The sequence below is a fragment of the Paramormyrops kingsleyae genome, chromosome 5 (genome assembly GCF_048594095.1).
Source record: "Paramormyrops kingsleyae isolate MSU_618 chromosome 5, PKINGS_0.4, whole genome shotgun sequence".
NCBI lineage: Eukaryota > Metazoa > Chordata > Actinopteri > Osteoglossiformes > Mormyridae > Paramormyrops > Paramormyrops kingsleyae.
The window spans coordinates 11766073-11786974 of record NC_132801.1 but is presented as its reverse complement, the minus strand read 5'-3'; the positions used below and the strand labels follow the sequence as shown (position 1 = coordinate 11786974).

The 20902-nt window shown below is 45.5% G+C and overlaps 1 protein-coding gene across 2 annotated transcripts; it reads left to right on the top strand.

The window, feature by feature from the left end:
- The first annotated feature begins 2753 nt into the window (after nt 1-2753).
- On the top strand, nt 2754-20791 carry card14 (caspase recruitment domain family, member 14). 2 transcript variants are annotated; one of them, XM_023791753.2, is made up of 21 exons: nt 2754-2869; nt 5144-5390; nt 5651-5788; nt 7375-7700; nt 7779-7934; nt 8784-8903; nt 9117-9242; nt 9725-9877; nt 9979-10101; nt 10284-10387; nt 10807-10874; nt 11698-11752; nt 11909-12122; nt 13425-13551; nt 13807-14041; nt 14577-14640; nt 14756-14879; nt 15695-15859; nt 16915-17033; nt 17632-17747; nt 19529-20791. In XM_023791753.2, exons 2-21 carry the CDS (start codon nt 5180-5182, stop codon nt 19725-19727), a joined length of 2943 nt encoding a protein of 980 aa, XP_023647521.2. In that variant the 5' UTR covers nt 2754-2869; nt 5144-5179; the 3' UTR covers nt 19728-20791. The 2 variants fall into 2 exon arrangements, with proteins under 2 accessions (XP_023647521.2, XP_023647520.2); XM_023791752.2 differs by having other exon boundaries at nt 2806-3051.
- Nucleotides 20792-20902: the final 111 nt, after the last annotated feature.

The window sequence follows — 20902 nt, the reverse complement described above, 5'->3', positions numbered from 1 at the left end:
GCTGGGAGATAGCAGTCAGCCTGCTTATAATATTAACTATCCACAGTGATCACCCTCAGTCCCTAGCCATTCATCCATTCATTCATTTTGATCAGCTGCCTGCCCAATATGGTCAGCTTGGAGCCTATTGCATGAAGCATATGATATGAGGCATGGGGCACTCTGAAGAGGATGCTAGTGAACTGGTGAAGCACACACTATGGGCAATTTAAAGAGACCTATTCACTTAGATGCATGCTTTGGGCTACAGGAAGAAACCAGAGTACCTGAAGGAAACCGCTGCAACACAGGGAGAATGTGGAAGCTGCACACACGCGTGCACACACACACACTGGTTTTTAATTATGTCTTTGTGGGGACTCTCCAAGTATTTCTGTGGGCAACACTCTAATCCCAGCAATGGCAACCTTAACCCCTACCTAGCCCTAACCCTAACCATAAGTAATCAAAAAAAATTACAAGACTTTTGGCATTTTTCGTGTTTTGATTGTATTCACATATCTTGGTGGGGACCTGAAAAATGGTCCCCACAAAGTCAAAGTAACAGGGTTTTATCACATTGTGTGGAACACTTGGTAATATAAACATAATCCACACAGAGAGAACTGGGAATGAGGCTCAGAATCATGGAGATGTATGGTAACACTGTTACTCACGACGGTACCTCTGCCCACCAACTGGAATATTTTCTCTTTTTATTCGTTTTGTCCCGAAAATATTATCGTAAGACTTTCTGATGAATACAGCATTTTAAAATGCATCCGAATCTTATACTCATTCCCCAATGCCGGACTTTTTGTATTTTTGGTGCCCTGATTTCTTTTGCCTTTGGCTATTTTAAGCTGCCGGTATCCCTGATTTCTGCCATTATCTGATACACGGCCGTGCAATCATAGAAAACTGGCAATTTCATTTGAAATATAAAGAAGCTGATTGAGTTACAGCAGCCCCGGGACCTAGACTGTAGGGCATCTTGGAATGGTATTCCGGTTTTGGTGACATAACCTGCAGAGTCACCACGTCATTACCGCACATTGCACCTTTCTGCCATGGCACGATCCCACATTCACTGTCCTTTGCGGAAGGTGGAAAGATGACCAAGATATTTCCTGACAGTGACCTTGAACAAGAATTTACCTACAGTAACATACCTTGGCCATAAACAAACGTGAGTTACTGTACTACATTTTATGGTGTGATGTTCAAGCTAAAACAAAAAAAGGAAATCGTTGGGATAGTTTTCGTAAGTGTTATAATTGCCCGTAAATGACAACACACAACAGTGCGTATTATGGAGACAAATTCTTGTCACAGCATAGATGACAAAGTTACGCACATCAGCTGCGATTATTTCCCCCCCCCCAGGGAGATGGGCGTTGGGTGATGAACTCTGTGGATGGATACGCCTCAGTGAATTTTTCAGTTGCACGTTGTATGTGGTAATATGACTAGACTGTGTAGCAATACAGGCACACAAGTCCACTGAGGAGCTTGATGCAGTTTAATCACTCTAATAATTATCCATGGCGGGAAAAAAATCATGGAAGTGTGACACTACAAACTTAGTTATATACCCTACTTGACTGCCAGGTTTGGTACACTGCCCCCTGCTGGGCAAAGTCGTCAAGAATGTTGGTTGGTGGGTATACCTGAAGGGGGAAGGGTTGGGCCCCAATAAATCCGTTCGGCCTTTGTTGCCCCCGAGTTGGCGGTACCACATGTGGGTCTTCATCCAACGTTGGTAGCTTTGCAGCATTTTGGCCAGAGGGTATCTCATAGTAAAAGACAAATCGTCTTACGATATTAGTATTATACCGCCGGAAACCGTTTAAATAGCCCCTGTATGTAATTTTTATTGTGAATACTTGTGTTCCCGATTGTTATATGTGCCCTTGTCCTGTTGCATGAGATTCTCGCACGTCTTTAGCCATGTGAATTACCCGCCTTGTGTGTCACTCACTGTTCAGCGTCCGACCTCCCTGCCTTCCGGCACCATGTAATGTCAGAATGTAGTTATTGCTATATTAAAGAATAGCTCTGTGTAACGCCGTCCCGCCTTGTTTATCCGCTATGATGCCTCGGCCTGCCAGGCGCTACAGTATATTTCAGAGTAGGCCTACACTTCTGCACGTCCCGCATTCACTTAAGAAAATATAATTTTTATTATTGTTATTATTATTATTATTGTTGTTGGTGTGTTGGCGACTGCCCAGGGTTGGTTCCTGCCTGCGCCCATTGTTCCCGGGATAGGCTCCGATCAAACCCCCACCCCACGACCCCAGTAGGGATTCACCTGCTTCAGAAAATCGATGGATGGATTATTAATGTTGCTGTTCTTAGAGTGAAACGCTCAAAAAAACCTTCCTGTTTTATAGGTAAACAAAACCGTACCCACATTCGGTAAGTATATGCCGTTTGCGCAACATACTGGAATCTCCGAAGACGCAAAAACTTCTCGGTAACCTGTCAAAACACTGCGAGTAATTTATAAAGGTACGAGGGGCGTTCCCTCTGCTGACGGGTGTAACAAACGGTGAAAAAGCCGCGTGAGAACGGCGTTAAGAAATCATATTGTCGGTGTTAATAGAACATGTCGTTTATTTCTGTAGTCAAAGAAATAGTAAAATATAAAAGGGCTCTGAATTGTCCATCCATGATTTCATTCTTCAAAGTAGGCCCCCAGGATTGGGCGCCAACTCATCGCAGGGCTATATCTGTGTGTGTGTGTGTATACATATACCCAACAACCAGACATTCCCTCGCGCGCTCAGTTTATGCAGGTATTTGCTAAACCACTCCTACCATCTTCTTAGGCAGCACTGGGGATGATCTGGACAGGCTGAAGTCCTTGTGTCACTGCTGCAGAGAGGTCGGTGCTTAGGATTTACAGCGTTTTAAAAAAGCAGAACTGCCGGAGTGCTTAAGTGGCGAGTCAAGTGTTTCTCTCTGACAAACGCCGATTGCTCAGGTGCAAGATTTTGGGAAACGCGGCAGTGTGACGGTTTTGCGTCTCTTTACCTGATAGATATTTTCGTTAAGTAAGACTAAGAGGTAAGATTGTTTCTGCCATGATATTGATTGCATTATTTCGAATGTCGGAAGAAATTAACGAAGATGAAACATAATTTTAATGTTTAAACTGTGGAAGTCTCATCCGTTTACCTATGAACAGTATTACTGAGAGACTTGTAAAGTTTAACTTCTACGTTGCTTTAGGAATAAGCGTGTAATTTGTGTCAATAAACCAAATGAGAAACTTGGTTTTGGTGAGAAAGCTTTGGGGATTGTACTTGAACTATAGGCTCTTTTACTGATTTTTGTCAAGTCCTTGCCGTCACCTGTCTTTCCTGTCAGTGAAGTGCATGTTTATTGATTTTGTGTCAGTGTTTGTGAGTAACACTTGGTTTTGCCAAGAAAATAAAAGTAAGTGCTTGTGTTGTCCACACTATTGCGCCTTTGGTTGTTCTTTGGTTATACTTTAACCTTACCATGTGGAGTAAAGTTGGTTACCCAGTAACCATTAATTTTTCATTATGGTTTATACTTTATGAGCTTGCGGAAATGTCTACACGTCCCTTCTTAGGCAACCTTATAAGTATTTAATTTAGTAATCGGAAAATTAACTCCCGGAAGGAAGTTTTTAATTTAACTTTTGCCGGAGAATAAGCCAAGTGTGTTTATTGTTTTTTAGTGCGTCATACCGTCTTGCATATGACCAGTGTTGAATTTCACTCCATAAACCTGTTCTGCGCAAGAGGGACCAACAAGAGTTTATTACTAACTGTGGACAGCTGTCATGCTGTCAAATTGTAAATATTATGGTACGTGCGAAATAATTTAATGTCTGGGTCTTGTACGGACAGGTCAGTCTTTAGGGACGCTGTGAAATCAGTGATCATACAGAGTGATGTTTTTCAAACGATGTAATCATTTGGAGAGCTTCTCAGACACATACCAGCATTGCTGCACCCCTGGTTTTGATGACTGATCTCATTGTGAATGCTGCATGAATTAACCTTATATCAGTTAAAAAATATTTTTGAAAACATTACGCACCATTTCATTACTCAACAAAAGCATAATTTCAATCGAGTGTCATGCTGCTTGTTTGCATTCTTTACAATCATTTTTATAGTTTTCTTTTTTCTTAAAGTTGTACACTGTAGTCAATCCAGAGCAAGTGCCAAAGATGTATCTACTATACTGTTGTTGAATTTTTCAATGTATAAAGAGTAGTCAGCGTTTCACACAAAGGTGCTGCTGTAAATGAGAGCTGACGAGAGGCATGGTACGGATAGTGCAAAAAAACAAAGCAGTGCAGAGGTGAGCCGAAGGACGAGGCAGCACACCGCGGGATGAGAGGGAGGATATTTGCCTGATCGCGGACCATTGATGTGGGGACAGCCCCCCTTTGATTCCGAACTGCCCGGAAGGAGGAAGCTGTTTTTCTATTTTGGTTAATGCCGCCAATGACGTAACATTAAACGTACAGGCTAAAAATGCAGTTAATTAATAGTTTTAAAACCGCAACTCTCAGGGAGAGAAAAAAGATGAAGCACTGTGATAACATCCCGTCTATGTACAAATCCCTGGCAGCACGCGCGAATTTGAACCCTTCACTTGATGTTGCTTTAGATAAAAGTATCAGAATGAATAAGTGCAGAAGTAGCTGGGCCTGGCTGCCCCCTTTCCACGGCCCATAATTAGAAATTACTGCTCGTCTAGTATCGACTGGTATATCGTTCCTTTCCCTGTTGACTTAAGTTCTTTCTTTATATCGCGGTGTGCTTATCGCTGTCTCTGGCGGTGGAAATGATAGTTCTTCCAAGCATCAGTGTATGTTACAGTAGTAATATCACCTCGAAATTACTGTTTAAGGTTAAGGAGACTGTATATTGACTTATTAAACAATGAAATAATACAATTCTCTGCTGGTAGCGGTTAATCCAAAAAATCCTGATAATGGTTCTTTTCAAGATACAAATTACCTGAGCTTTGGCCCTGCTGGGCCCCCCGGATCCATGGATGCCGGACAGAACCAACATGATGCAAGAGCTGCCTTCAGAGCTCAATCATGGGCAGGGGTGGGTGAGAGTGATGACTGGTGCCTCCCCACACTTGACTTTCATTTTCTTCGTGGCAGGGCGTGCGGGCCAAGGAGCCCACCGAGCTGGCGGAGATGGAGGAGGGCATGCCGGATGAGCGGGACCTTAAGGAGATGCAGGAGGAGGAGCTGTGGGACATGATCAACGACCACCGGTACCGCATCTCGCAGAACGTGAAGCCCTGCACTCTGATCCCGTACCTGCGGCAGGCCCGCGTCCTTAACGAGCTGGACGAAGATGAGATCCTCAACTTTGTGAAGTTCCCCAACTGGAGCCTGAGGACAAGTGAGAGGCGCAGGGGCTAGGAAGTAACCAGGGAGGGGCAGTGTGGAGTTACAGCAAGATTACCGATATAGCCTTGACTGACATATATACTGTACGAGTGATTTATTAGATGATGACAGTGACAGAGTTATGGCTGTGTGTTGGTTAGCAAGGAAATTCTGTGTCTGTTGCTTGTCCTATAAGCAAAAGCAGAGGAGCAGGGGGTTGGGCCTCCTTTGGACACCCGTCCCTCCTGACTCACGTCCCTCCTTCCCTGCCAGGCCACATGCTCGACATCCTGAGCATGCAAGGACGCAATGGCGCCATGGCCCTGCTGGAGAGCCTGATGATCCACTTCCCCAAGCTGTACACGCAGATCACCGGCCGCAAGCCCGCCATCGAGCCTTCGGGCTTCAGCAGTAAGGGCCTCCCCCTACATTCTGATACCCAGGAAGAGAATGTTTCAGATAAGATTCAACTTTGTCATTATGTTGAGTACAAGAGTAGAGCCCGTCAAATGCAGTTAGTATCTAACCAAATGCAAATAAAATATATACAATCAGGAGTGTCAGAAATGGGGGGGGGGCAGTCTTAGTCTTATTTTTAAATTGCATCCTTTCATGATGTGACTATTGCATGGTCGTCCATTGCAATCGCATCCTCTTCCATCCCCACCGCCGGTCAAACTCCTTCCGATGCCACGGTGCACTTATATAAAAAATACAAAAAATATGTTTAGATAAATTATGAATTTAAATCTAAATTATGGTCCTATTCAAAATACAGTGGTACCTCAGAACTCAAATTTAATCCGTTCAGAACTCCGGATCGAATCCTAAACAGTTCGAGTTGTGATCGAATTTTCCCCATAAGAAATAATGGAAAAGCAATTAATTGGTTCCCGGCCCCCAAAAATTACACCTAAATATGTTTTTTATAGCATTTAAGCACAAAATGAACCGGATAAATCAAGAAAGAGCATATACTGTACTAAACACATCTAAGAACATTTATCAAAACAGTAATTTGTAAAGTAAGAAAATAAATATATCCAAACAATGTGTGTGATTGTCCGCTCCTTCCGAGTGCCACGCCCCCTAGTTAACCTCGTGTGGAATCCCAGTGTGATCAGCTGTTTCTAGTTGTTGTCATTAGTCCTCTGTATTTAGTCCGCGTTTCAGTTTGTTTCCCCAGTCCGGTCATTGTATTGTCCATCTGCGTTTTGCCTGCCTTACCTGTAATTAAACCCCGTACTCCCCAATACCCTTACGTCTGCGCCTTTGTTTCCGTTTCGTCCCCGCTCGGCACAACAATATTATTATAATTAAACGTATTAATGGTTTATTATTAATATTGAAATAATGAAATCTTTATTTTTAAATGTATTTTATTACATAATAATAATTACTGTTACTGTCTATCATTGTCTAAATGTATTTTTACTGTCTAAATATATGTATTCAGCTTGTGTAAACATGCAGGATGCTATCACAGCTAATGTGAGGCTGAGACTGAAGCGTTACCCTTTGTTTCCGCTGAGAGACGTGCCGCGTTACTCATTTCCCCGTGCATAAAAGTTATCTTCGGTCAGCGTTCACGGTTTGACTTCTGAGATTCAGATTGAGCTCTAGGTATTTTTTTTTTCAAACTGGTTGGTTCGACTTTTAAGAAATTCGAGTTCTAATGAGTTCGAGAACTGAGGTACCACTGTATACATGAGGTGCGCCGTAGAATAAGGTCCAGACAGGAAGTACAGTAAGGTGCAGACAGGAAGTACAGTAAGGTGTAGACAGGAAGTACAGTAAGGTGTAGACAGGAAGTACAGTAAGGTGCAGACAGGAAGTACACAGAATGATTGTGCTAGGAAATATGACAAGATGCAATGATACAAGTGCAAATGGGAGCTATACATTGTGCAATGATGAGCAGTCAGTGTAGACAAAGCACATAAAACTCACACGCATGCACTGATACACTGAGTGAACACCTATCCGCCCCCCCATAGGCCTGATAAAGAACTCGGAGCTGACAGAGTACCTGGTGCGCGCAGTGACTAGCATGCAGCGTGAACTGCAGGAGGCGCGTGCCGAGGTCAACTCGCTGGCAAAGCGCGGCGCCGAGCTACGGGCCGAGCTTGCCCAGGCGCAGCGGCGGGCCGAGGAGCAGCAGCAGCTGCAGGAGGAACACGCACGCCTGCGCAGCCACATGGCCAGCCTGCAGCTGGACCTGCTCAAGCTTAAGGACGAGAAGTGCGACCTGTATGCGCGCTACACCGTCGCCATCCAGGAGAACTCCACCGTCAACATCCACTGCCGGGACCTCCAGCTGCAGGTCAGACGAGATTCATCCGCAGGCAGTGTGGCAGTGTCATGATGCAGTGCGAATAACTCACCCCCTCCACTCCGTTAGATGTACGAGCTGCAGTTTCAGCTGCTCAAAGCCCAAACTGAGACGGACTTCCACCAGAAATCCCTGAAGAGAAACAATGCCAACGAGATGCTGCAGCTGCGGGAGGAGAATGGCTTCCTACGGCAGCGGCTGCTGGAGGCCGAGAAGTTCAATCCGGTGAGCCTGCTGTCACCTCCGTCGGGAGTTTGCTGTCTGGCTGGTGCAGAGGCTCGGTTTAGGCTTTCGGGATTGTGGGCTCAGATGTGATTCTAGGATTCTTTAAGGTGGGGTGGGGGCATAAGAGGGCCCATAATTCATACAGAGGGGCCAACCTTAGCATTAGCCAACGATGTGTTTCGAATTAGTAAGTGACAGGGGAGGGGCATTCTGTGGGCCAATCAGCTTTCAGCTCAGGCCAGTGTTCCTCGGGTTCAGTTCCTGCCCCCAGTGTGCATGCGGAGCAGTGGTGAAAAAAGTACTTAATTTTTTTTATTTAAGTATAGATACAACACAGAAATGTCACTGAAGTAAAAGTAAATGTCATCCAGTAAAATAATGGTGAAGTAAAACTAAAAATACCTGATTTTAAAAGTATTCAAATCAATTGACCTCACAAAAAGCAACCTATCGTTTTAAATTCACTCAGTCGCATATTTTGTATGTAAAATATTTGTACTTTAGTGTGTAGTTCTGACTGACTCATATTCGAAATTATTGCCCATAACTGCCAGGAAACGAATCAACATTAAACCAAGACAAGGCTGCAGTTATCTCTTTCAGTCATGTTTGCCTACGCCATTGAATTTCGGACCATAAATACTGATTCTGAGAAGAAATGATAGTGTCTCACGTGAATGGAAACCAGGATATTAGACAGTGTAATAAAAATACTTGATGCGGAACAATTTATTTTGATGTTCATTTTGCGTGTGTGTGTGTGTGTGCGTGCGTGCGTAAGGCGGAAGCTACACCAACGCATGCTCTGTTTGGGCCCACGATTAGACTTCTGTCTGTCTTCGGATGCAGGCGCGGGAAGACATCTTGGCACAAGACCTGGAGGAGGAGCGAGACGGGCGCACCAAGCTGGTGGAGCTCCTGCACCATGAGAAGGAGGAGCACGAGAGGCTGGTCCAGGAGAGGGACCAGGTGACAGCACTGTCACGCCCGTGTCGCCAGCATATTTGGACACGTCCCCTCAATTAGTGTCTGTGACTCATTACATATGCGGCCACTAAATAATACTCCTAATAAAATGCTATGAAAATGTGGGAAAACATTTCCAGTTTGAGCTTGTTTCACCAGTGTTCCTGATTTGCCCGATTAAAACGCCACATGTGCTCACGCACTGTGTACTTGCAGCTCATGGAGGAGAAGGACTGCCTGGCCTTGCAGGTGAAAAAGCTGTCTCTGGACTGCGAGATGTACCAGCAGAAGAGCACGGTGATACAGAGCCAGCTGGATGAGCTGCAGGAGGAGAGAGACCAGGTCTGTCAGGCCGAGGAGCGGGAAGGTTTCAGCAGGGAATCCGCTCTTGTACCTTTGAGGAAGGTGCTCAGGCATAAACTTAAACATCTGGCTCAATTAATGGTCACTAAGTCAAGAGATTTTGACATGGACTTCAGTACATCTTTCACATTTATTCAAAACAACTCAGGGTTAAGAAAGCAGGATCAGACAGTCCCTGGGGCAGTATGTGGTGCCCAGTGCTGAAATCACTTGGCTGATTATGGGATTTGAACCAGCGACCTTCTGAATACATGCACAGGGTCATGACCCACATGTGACCCTCTAACCTTCATAATAGACACTCCCACTCCCTAATTTATTGATTACTGTCTCAAAGCATGCAGTAGGGTTAGCTTACTGTTCACAAAGAAATATACTGAATGGCGTTGGGGGGGGTGGGATAATATATTTCAGTATGTTTAAGGAAGGTCTTCATATTCGCTGTATTACCCCCAACCCAGGCGTACCTGTTGAGGGACGAGGCTCAGGCCCAAATTGCCCGCAACCTGGCAGAGAAGGACACCCTTCGGGGGCAGCTGGTGGAGCTCCAGGAGAAGCTCTTCACCCTGCGCGCCCAGAGCTGCCAGAGAGAGGAGGAGCAGAAGAAGCAGAGGGTGAGGCATTGGCCTCTTAGAGCAGCCGTCCTGCATTCGCTGGATAGAGATGGTGTTTAATTAAAGTGTGTGTGTGTGTGCGTGTGTGTGTGTGTGCGCAGCCCCGAAAGTTCAGCTGGGATTCCAGCTTTTCCTGCAGCATTGAGGAGACTTTGCTCAGTCCTCGTCCACGGCCCGCCCTGTGCAGGATGAACGCCATTTGTCCTCAAAGCATGAGAAGCACGGTCAGTTTTAGCGCTCTTCTCTTGTCTGCGGTCTTTGTTTACTAAAGTGGCCACCGGCCTTCATTTCCCTGAGCAACCTCAACGTCGGCATCGGACGCCGTCCTCGATTTCGGGGTCGCGGCTCTCAGATCTGATAGCCCCTCGCCCCTTGGTCAGCGACGCTGTTTCTCTCGTACCAACAGGAGAGCATCAAGAGCTTCTGCAGCTTTCGCTCTGAGTCCGCCGAGCCGCCCAGCCTGGAGTCGCTGCGCAGGCGGCAACTTGACGAGAACCGCTGTAGCAACAGGTGAGTGGGTGGGTGGGGGGGGGGGTGGTGGTGGTTTGTCACAAAATCAAGCTGGAGATAAGCTACGGTAATTGGAGCCAAATTCATGTAGTAGGGGCGGGGCCAAGGACTTCAGTAAGACTTCCCAGTGTGTAGCACTTATGGTGGAGATCATGTGGTTGAATTCCCTTTCTCCTTCCTACGCCTGGCAGAGGTTCCTCTTTAGGAGGTAGGCAGAGCTGCAGTAGACAGGAGTAGCCCTTCTGCGTCGTGCTCGAGTGGCGCCGGAGCCAGCTTTTCCGGTTCTTTCAGAGCTGCTGGCTAGAAATGCGAGAAAGGGGAGAACTGGACTGAGAGCGAGCCTGAAATGAGAACAGTGCCGTGCTGTGCCTTGCTGTGTTAAAGAGCCCACTATCCGTTTCTGTGTCTGTCTGTCACAGTTTCAGGATGTGGGACTCGCGCCCATCTGTCTCAGAGCCAGATAACGACTTTGAGATCATCCATAAAGGTAATGGGCTCTGCTAGCATTTTTTGCATTTGATCCCCGACTGCAATCATCCTGCTCACAAAGGCGCATTCGTCTTTGTGTGTTTTTGTGTGTGCTGACCATGAACATCAGTATGGTTTTTAAAGGGGCCCTATTATGCTAATTTTCACTGTTCATCATTTTATTTTTTGGTGTCTTCTAAAATAGATTTACATGTTTCAGTTTTCCAAAAACATATTATTTTTCTCATACTGTACATCTCTATTCACTCTGTTTATAACTATGAAGTGCTCTGTTAGAGCTTTAAGCCCCACCCCTGATGAGCCCAGTGTGCTCTGATTGGTCAGTTTCCCAATTGGTGAGTTTTTCCTACACGTTATGCCAGGAGCGTCATTAGGTCCGGTTGCTAAGGGCTATAGCCCCGAATATTTTATGATGCCTTCCTTCCTTCCTTCAAAAAGAAAAAACGTCAAGCCTCAGATAAACTAGCCCCTGATTTTTTTCAATAGTTAGAAACGTTCTGCGTTAGAAACATTCCTGCGTTCTGCCCCTGTCTTGCAGTCTGCAGACAGATCCTTGCAAGTAGGTTGGCCAATAAGGATTGTGTTACGAGGTGACCTCACCACGTCCCAGAAGTAAGGCCTGGAATTCCGACGAGTCATTTCAGGCAGATTAGAGAAGAGTGGTTTTTGTGGTGATAGTTATTCCCTTTGCATGTACTTTGGGCCTTTGCAGACCATTGACATGCACATACAACTATATAACACACTAAAGGAAAGGAAAAGGCCGGAAAAGCATAATAGGGCCCCTTTAAGTCCACCTCTATCTATCTTGTATGTTACAGTGGATGAAGAGGCAGCACCTCCATCTTTGTCTTCTCTCCAGAGTAACACCACCCGGTGAGACCTTCCTCCATCTCAGCTTTGCTATGCTTTTCTCTGTGTATTTGAAAGCCTCATTCCCTCACCCCCCTCCCCAAAAGCCAACTGCTCAGTATAAAGCCCATTTATGAATATATTTTTCCTGTTCCTTATGTGCATTTTTTTTGGGTACAGGCAACCAGCCCCACCGTTCCTGGTTCGTTCCCGGCCTAAGGCACTGCGCCTCGGCACCCCCGGCTATGGCCTGACCATCTCCTTCCAGGGGGAGGATCTGCTCAGTCAGTTGCGGGTGGTTGGTGGAAACAAGACAGGGGTGTTCATACATGAGGTCAAAGAGGGATCCCCAGCCCAGAATGTGGGTCTCAGGCCTGGGGCCCAGATCATGGAAGTAAGGATAATGCTGTTTAGAACCATCACAAACAAAACAGATAAAACTGTGTTTTGTAGACTACACCATTTGCGTAATAAACAAAGTTGCTTGGGGCCAGGCAGTCCTTCTCCTCCAGTAGACTCATTTTCTGAACATGTTCATGCAGTGCAAGCTAAAAACCTGGGTCCCTTTATGTCGGAGCTAGATAAGATTTTAACAACTCTGAGCTATTAGTTAAGTTCTCCCCAAACGAGCTTTATGGGCCTAATGGCCTCCTCTCGTTTGTAAATTTTTTATTTTCTTATGTTCTTAACAAAACTGGCACTGTGTGTCATAGACTCATTTACTGTTTTGTAGACTGTTTCATTCATTAAACAAACAGCTGCTTGGCACTGTTTCGTAGACTCATTTACTGAACAAAAAGAGCCTTGGCACCGTGTTTTGTAGACTGCTTCATTCACTAAACAAACAGCTGCTTGACACTTTGTTTTCTAGACTGTTTCATTTACTGAATAAAAAGCTGCTTGGCACTGCATTTTGTAGACTGTTTCATTCACTAAACAAACAGCTGCTTGGCACTGTGTTTTCTAGACTGTTTCATTTGCTAAATAAAAAGCTGCTTGGCACCGTGTTTTGTAGACTGTTTCATTCACTAAACAAACAGCTGCTTGGCACTGTGTTTTCTAGACTACTCCAATTTCTAAACAAAAAGCTGCTTGGTATTTCATGTATGTTGTATACATTGTTTAATTTAATAAACAAAAAGCTGCTTGGCAGCATGTTTTGAAAACCACTGTATGACATAAACAAAGGGCTGCTTAGCAACGTGTCTTGTAGACTATGATTGGCAGTCCCGGTTGCTCCACCGGTCCCTCCGTACGTAGAATATGTTGTGCTTATAATAGCAGGGAGCTACACTGTGAACCTGGATCCAGCAGCAGATCAGGGACCAGCAGCAGGCTGAAAGCCAGCAGAGTACTCAGGCATTTGTGGCAGAAAGCATTGCAATACCTGCTGTCTTGGATATTGCAGCGTATTTTGAGAAATGCATCAGCCAGTTACAGTCGCAGTCAAAGGTAGCAATAGGAAGTTGTATCAGAGACTCGCAAGAGAAATCATGTTTCTATAAATGACATTTAGGACTGAGGACTAAGTACTGTATTCTTCATCCGCTTACAAAAGTCCCGTAGGATTGGGATTAGTTGCTGGCATCTAGGAGATGGGTGGACTGTTGACATTGGTCTATTGAATTTTGAAGATGATGACAATCGGTGTGCTAAACGGGGAAAAAAGTGAAACCTTCATCTCGCTCCTCTGCAGATGCAGTACGATCAGGGGCGACACTCATTACGCATGGTTTTGGAGGATTCTACTCTGGAGGAAGCGCTGTGGGCACTGGGTCAAGTCCGTGGCTTCTTCCACCTCTCAATTCGGTACAATCAGGACAGTGAGTCACAAACCTCTTGTGTTATTTTGCTTGGGGGTTGGGTAGTAGGGAGTGATGGTTTGGTGATGCTGTCACTAGTACAATGATGTATTGCTGCCAACAGTTAATTATTTTAATTTTGCTGTTATGTTACGGGATACGATAGGAATTCATAGTTAACCATTCATTCAAGTCAGGCCGCATACCTGAGAAGCTGCATTTACGCAGTGAGGGTAGAAGTTTAACTCTGTGTGCTCTGACACTGCATGCTTCCAGCTTATGAGAAGCTGCTGGTCCAGCTTCAGAGTGGCGAGGTGACCTCAGGAGACTCCTTTTACGTGCGCATCAACATGGGCCTGCTGCGCGGAGCCGGGTACACGCTGGCCATCCGCTGCAACGACATCCTGCACGTGACCGACACCCACAGCGCGGATGGGTCCTGGAAGGCCAGTCACGTGCAGCCATGCAACCTGAAGGACCTGGAGAGCGGCACCCTGCCCAACTACTACCGGTGAGGCTGCTGCCAACGTCCCAGCGTCTCTCCACACTGGATCGTCTGCAGTTCACAAAGTCTCCAGAAGGGGCACCCTTAGTCGCTATACCAGTATATAGCAGTGATCAAAGTTATCAACCTGGAGGGAGGGTTGACAACTGTAAAATTTATTTGATTTTTGTAAGTGTTATGCGGGCTACTGCTTGGTTGCCTGCGGGCTATTGCTTGGTTGCCTGCGGGCTATTGCTTGGTTGCCTGCGGGCTATTGCTTGGTTGCCTGCGGGCTATTGTTAGCTCACACTCAACGTGTTGGTGACCACTATGCATGTTATTATGGATGTACACTGAGAGCTCATTCTGTCTGCTCCAGGTTTGCCTTGCATTTTATGGCATTATGCACTCTTGTTGACCATAGTTTAGTGAAGAATACCCCAGTATGCCAATGTTTGAAGTTAACGAGTAACTCTGGCTCAGTTTTACCCTGTTGTATGTAGCAGTTGGGGATTGTGAGGTGTAAATATAGACAGTGAATTAAATCTGTCGTTAACTCTAGAGCTCAGCGCCTGCTGATAAGGGCGATCGAGGACATGACCTTGCAGCAGACGTCACTGCGGAGGGTAAGAAGCGATGACACTAATGCGAGTTATTACCGAAACACAACATTCACTGATGCCATGGAGATGTGCTCTCTAATTATTCCCCGCTCCCCTGTGCCCCCCCCCCCCCTGCTAGGTGGACCCCTGCAATGGTCAGGCGAATCAGAAGTCGGTACGGATCGTCAGCACGGGCCGGCTGGGGCGAAACCCACTATGGGTGTCTGTAGAGGAGGATAACTCGGAGGGGGCTGAGGGGACAGGTGGGTGTTACCGATACCGGTCGTCACGGTGATCTAAGAAATGTTGATGATGACTGTCTATTAACGTGCATAAAGGAGTGCGTAACTAAAGCAGAACAAGCCAGCACCATGATGTCAACACAGTCCAGTAGGAATGAATCCTGCAGGAATTAAAACCGCGTAAAACCAGGAGAAGAAAGAAAAATACAGCAGCTGGATACATTTTGGATATAGTACATGTGGGGGGGGGTGTGACTCAGCATATTTGGACACTGCCTGTGATCGGAAGGTCACTGGTTCAAATCCCATAATTTCACCATTGGGCCCTTTGAGCAAGACCCTTAACCCCCAAATGCTCCAAGGTCTCAACTGTATGTAGATAAAAGGCTCTGGTAAATAAAGCAACTGTAATTTCCACCCTAACCTTTCAGAAGTCATTGGTATTGATTTATTTGAATAAGATAACTACATGTTTTAAATTAATTACTTCCTACTTTTGCTTAATTATTTCATAAAATGCTACAGGGCACATGCTGGTACCGGCCGTGTTTATTTGACTTGAAAACAGAAGCCTGAAGCTTTGTATAGCAGCTGAGCATTTAGTCCAGGTTCCCCAATTCTGATCCTAGAGGGACACAATAAAACACAGTTTGCAGGTTTCCCTGCCCAAACCCATCATAATCGGCTACTTACCAGGCTTAGTACGTGTGTTTGAGCAGAAGAAATCTGTGGACTGTGTTGGATTTGGGCCTTCTAGAACCGGAACTGGGGAACCCTTATTAAGTGCGCCGTAGACGTGAAGCGTTAACAGCCGGTTCTCATGTGTGACCCTACAGGGGACGGCGTGACTTCCCGGGGCTGCATTGCGCTCATGCCCTACACTCTCGTCACTCCTCACCACCCACCGGCCTCTCGGCCTGTCCTCCTCCTCCCCTCGGTGTTTGGCGTCCTCCTGAACAACAAACTGGGGGAGCTCCGGGGCTTCCAGTTATGCAAACCAGGTAAGGAGGATGGTGTCACGTACTGCTGCCTGAAGCTAGCAGGCATTCACGTGTATCAGAGCATCAGCGAAATAGCACGAAGCTGAGCATTTTCATACAGTGACGTCATTTGTGTAAATGATCTCTCCACATACGTCTGATCGGTCGAATTACAAAATAGGGATGGGGTTTAATTGTCCTTCCAGCGGTTTTTCAAATTTCATTTGAAATCTGATAGAGGAACAGATCAGTGTGATCTGGGGGAGAAACTATCATAGGCTATGTTTCAGTTTGTAGACAATTGAAATATACTCTTTAATATCTGTCAGCAGCAGTTTGATGTTGATATTATTCATTCTGAGATAACAGCACCAGTGTTCATTAAGGGCAGAATATAAGGATGTACCAGAAAACAATGTTTCTGTCAAGTATTTTATAATAATTAAATAAGAGAAAGAATGTCATAGAACAGCCGTCAAAAGTATCCAGATAAGAAATGAATTTCTCTTATTGCTTTGATGTCGTTCTGTTTACTAGTTCAGATCACAACTGCAGAGCACGCATTAAAGTTCCAATCATCTGGGCAGGTGTCATTGTACTGTAATCAGTGTCACATGTAAGAGAGCCCCCTGGTGGGCAACTTTAAGGCAATAAATAATTCTGCAATCATTTACATGGAGCGGTGTGCACTGAAGAATTCTTGGCCCTGTCCTCACTTGTCATGCAGGCTGTAATGAAACATTAGACTGTACTTTCACTTGTTTTCAAATGCAGCGGTTCCCTTGTATTGATGCTGACAATGTGCACCACTCTGTACTGGAACTAAGAATATGCATTACCTAGTAAGAATATGCATTACCTAGTTTTTGGAGCTGAAAGGTGTTTGACGATCTGTTACAAGCTAATATGTTTAATGAGTTTCCCTTGAATTGTTTTAAATTGTTTAACTTTAAGCTACATCCTCCGTATTTGACCACTACCGATGTGTCAGTATTGTACAGTATGGAAGTTTTTGATCAGCGTCCTCCATCTCTCCTCCCGGTCGCCGACTCTCAACAATCTCCCCTCGCCTGCAGAACGTCTGAGCGCCAGCGAATGCGCCACACGGATGCAGAAGTCGGAGATCCTGGAAGACTGTGAGCGGGGGGCCTCCGACTGCTACACCCTGCAGAGTGTCGAGAAAGTGATCAAGCAGGTGCGTGGGCCTGGAAGGCGTTACGCGGCGCTCGATTGAGGATGCCTGGCTTCTGGGAGCCACAGGATACAAACCTGTTTCTGCTTTTCAGAGCTCCAGTGCACGTGTGCGTGAGTTGTCAACGTAAAAGGAAAAGACACTGACTATAGGAAATGCTGAGAAAAGAAGGAAGCGAGACTTTCTTGCCTGTGGGGAACTTCAAAGAGAACCTTGTAGTGATATTTTTCCTTTCTGTAGTTTTTTTTTCACTTGGGGGTATGTCTGCTTTATTAGTCATGATTTGAGGTCTGGCTGATATAGAGTGCTCTAATCAGCTCCTGTTCCCGGCTGCTCATTGTTCCTCGTTGCTCTTATTGATGTTACTGTGAGTGGTCAGTCCCTGCTCTGTTTAACTGACTAGTAACTAATGGGAACTGGGTCAAACCGCACACTTACTGGCAGTGCACAATAATGCCATCCTCATGTGATTCAGAGTCTCATTTCCTCCATTGCCGGTTTGAGGTGCCTGCTGTTCTGCTGACACCCTCCCACACCCAGTCCCCGTGACCTAGACCCCAGCTGCACTAACCAGAGCCCCATGTGTGTGCCGTCCTCACAGGGCCTCCACTGCGTGCTGCCCCTGGGACTCGACTGTGTCAGGCGCCTGCACAGATCTGAGATCTTCCCCATCATCATCTTCATCGCCCTGTCTGGGCGCAGCATCCGAAAACTCAGGTACTGCCTGAGGTTGTCGGTATGGGACTTCAAGGAGACCGTGGGTGTTTCTCAATACGCGAAGATTGTACTCAGAGTTGGGTAATTCAGGTCCAGAGAGTAAAAGTCCAGACCGGGATTTTGTTTCAACCAAACAGTTGAATACTCTATGACTGTGACTCTTTATGCTCAACTGGTTGGTTGAAACAAAATCTTGGTCTGGACTTTTACTCTCTGGACCTGAATTACCCAACTCTGACCGTACTTGTGCACTTCGCAAGACCAGTCTTGTTAACTTGATTCCCAAGACCGAACTTGGGGCACAGTGAATCATGGGATTGGTCTAGTTCGGCGAGGATGCAACCGATGCATCGTAGGAATTTGGGGCTGGGCGAGAATGACATCTGGGAATTTTTACCATCCTCTGTACTTCTGTTCTTGAGTATTGGAACTGGTCTTCAGCAATGGAAGGTGACGTCAAACGGGTGCATGAGAACACAAGTGCGGCCAAGTATGCGTGTTGACAAACAACCCATGTCTCTGCTGTGATTTGTACCATTTGTCTTTGTGTGAACTTTAGGAGTCTGAATGAGGCACCTTTGCTGCCACTCGCCATCTCAGCTAAAATGAAAAATGATAAAAGGGGCTCATTGTCATGTACTGCTTACAGTTGCTTAGTAGACTTTCCCCATTATAGTTAAGGACCACTGATATCCACTGAGATCCGGCAATTAATATTAAACGATAAATCCTTTATTTGCCATTCGCATGAGTACAAGTACACTGGAATTCTTTTCTTTGTCTTACCCCAGTGGGCTTCATTGTATATTATATATATATATATAATTTTATATATTATTCATTTATTTATTTTAATCTAGACGCAATACAACGTTCCCAGTCATGTACTAGTTCACTAATAACCAAGTGAAGTAATATCAAGATAACTTTTAAAAAAGTGCATGGTGGCCTTGAACCGCTCCCCATACTGGTAAGCGTGGCCCTCGTCTAAAACTCAGTGACGAGCACTGGTCTACCCCATCATGCTCTCCATAGCTTGGGGGTCACAGCGCAGGGTCAGCCAGCGTGTACCTCCCCTGGAGCTGGGGGTTAAGGACCTTGCTCAAGGGCCCACGGATATGTGAGTGTTCTGCCGAGGCCAGGACTCGAACCGGTGACCTTACGATCATATGGTACAAAGACACTCACCAGTCATACTATTTATCCAGATGATAGCCATCCTAGCTAGTTCAAATTCATGCTTCCGTTTTCCTTAACTGCTAATGCAAAGGCAGTGTTAGGATGAGCCTGAAGGTTATCGCAGGGCATGCGGCAGAGGATGCACTATGCACACAAAGCCAGGGACGGCAATCAAACTCGCATCCCTGACAGTGAGAAGCTGCGATGCAACTCCACGAGCTACAGTGTTGCCCCAAAATAACATTACGCTATGCAATGAAACAACGTAGAGCATTCAGTACGTTATAAATATTCTGATAGCTTAGTGTATTTTGTCACTGAGCTGAACTTATCTTTTAAAAGCAGCTATAATATTGTAACCTGTATGTAAACTGTGGCCTAACATTGTTTATCAGTAGCTTTGAAGTATATCTCGAGAGCAAGCCAATGGGAAACTCCCAAGGGCAGAGCGCCATAATTCATTTCAAATTTCATAACAATTTTGAGCCATCTTCTGGCAAAAACCCCCAAACGGAGTCAAAGGGAAGCGAAACGGTGCCAGATGTACAGTCAGGTGAGGCCCGCCTGGCGACGCTCAACCGGATTCTCCTGTGTGTGTGCAGGAGCAAGCTGGGCATGACTGAGGAGCAGCTGCTGGAATGCTGCCGCAGCGAGGAGACCCTCCTGGACAAGCTGCCCTGCCTGTACCGCACCGTGGCCCCAGACAGCTGGAGTGGCACCTCCAACCTGCTGACCGCTCTGCGCGCCGTCATCCAGGAGGAGCAGCACAAGATCGTGTGGGTCGAGCAGGACCTACTGTGAAGGGAGATCAGGGTGGCAGAGGGAAGCCTGCCCAGACCCATCCATCCATCCATCTGCCGCATTTCCGGGATTCGGGTCGCGGGAGTAGCAGCTTCAGGAGAGACACCCAGACCTCCCTCTCCCAGAACCTTAGCTCTCTATTTAATGCTGGAAAGTCTTCTTTGTACCGCCTCGATGTCGGGTGCAGGTATCTGGGGTCACCCCTGCCTGGGGCTGGAGAAATGCACGCCAGAGTAAAAAAACGAACAAAAAAGAACAGATTAATAGAACACACCAGCATATCTTTACATTACAACTGCTGGTGACAACTTTAATCAGGTTAATCAGGAACTGGTATGAAGGAACCCCTTTTATATGACTGTTTACTGAGCACATTTATCAGTAAACATTTCAGTATTGTGTTGTACTATTTATACTTGTGTGTGTGTGTTGTGTGCGTGTGTGTGTTTGTGTGTGTGTGTGTCTTGGACTCTTTTTTTTTTTTTACTTCTTAAGTTTCCTTTGCTGGGTTTTTCCCAGCTAAACGTAAACCTGTAAGGTTCTTAGGTTAAGCAGGTTTGATGGACACAGTCAGGTTATAGTTTAAAAGAACAATGTTTAACAAAAGCTTTCATAAAGCTTTAAATTCTAAGGTATTTGGGGGCACACAAAAACGGAACGTGTTTTAATACCAAGTTCAGGTGTAATAAGCCTTGTGCTATTTTTGGAATGAGTGTACGCCAGCACCCGGACTGTCCCGGTCGCCATTTTGCCTTGATCCTGTTTTGGACTCCTCCCAAATCGCCGGAACAATCTAAAGCACATCAGCTATTAAAGTTCAAGGGTTTATATCATGAATCAAATTAATGTTCTATTTAAAATTAATTAGAAATCCTATTGCTTTGTGCCTATATATTAATGTGCAGTTGAACATAGAAACAGGATGAACAATATTTTTGAGATTTTACATAAACAGGGAAGCAACAGACAGCAGTATAGCTCTTTTCAAACCACATATGTAAGTGCTGTGGTATCTGCAGTTGTTTGCACTTTCAAACAATAAATCGTACTTAAAAATGTAAGAACTCTTGTAAATAAATGTGTATCTACTGTCATACTCACTATGCCCTGTACTGACTAGGAATATTGTTATTTTTGTATTACCCAACAAATATTCTTTTTATTGTATGTATGTA

Excerpts from the sequence above, each read along its gene's own strand:
- card14 (XM_023791753.2), top strand. The coding sequence starts at position 5,180 with ATGGAGGAGGGCATGCCGGATGAGCGGGACCTTAAGGAGATGCAGGAG. Across the intron at positions 13,552-13,806 it reads AATTCGGTACAATCAGGACA|CTTATGAGAAGCTGCTGGTC; the intron begins GTGAGTCACAAA and ends GCATGCTTCCAG. Across the intron at positions 14,042-14,576 it reads ACCCTGCCCAACTACTACCG|AGCTCAGCGCCTGCTGATAA; the intron begins GTGAGGCTGCTG and ends CGTTAACTCTAG.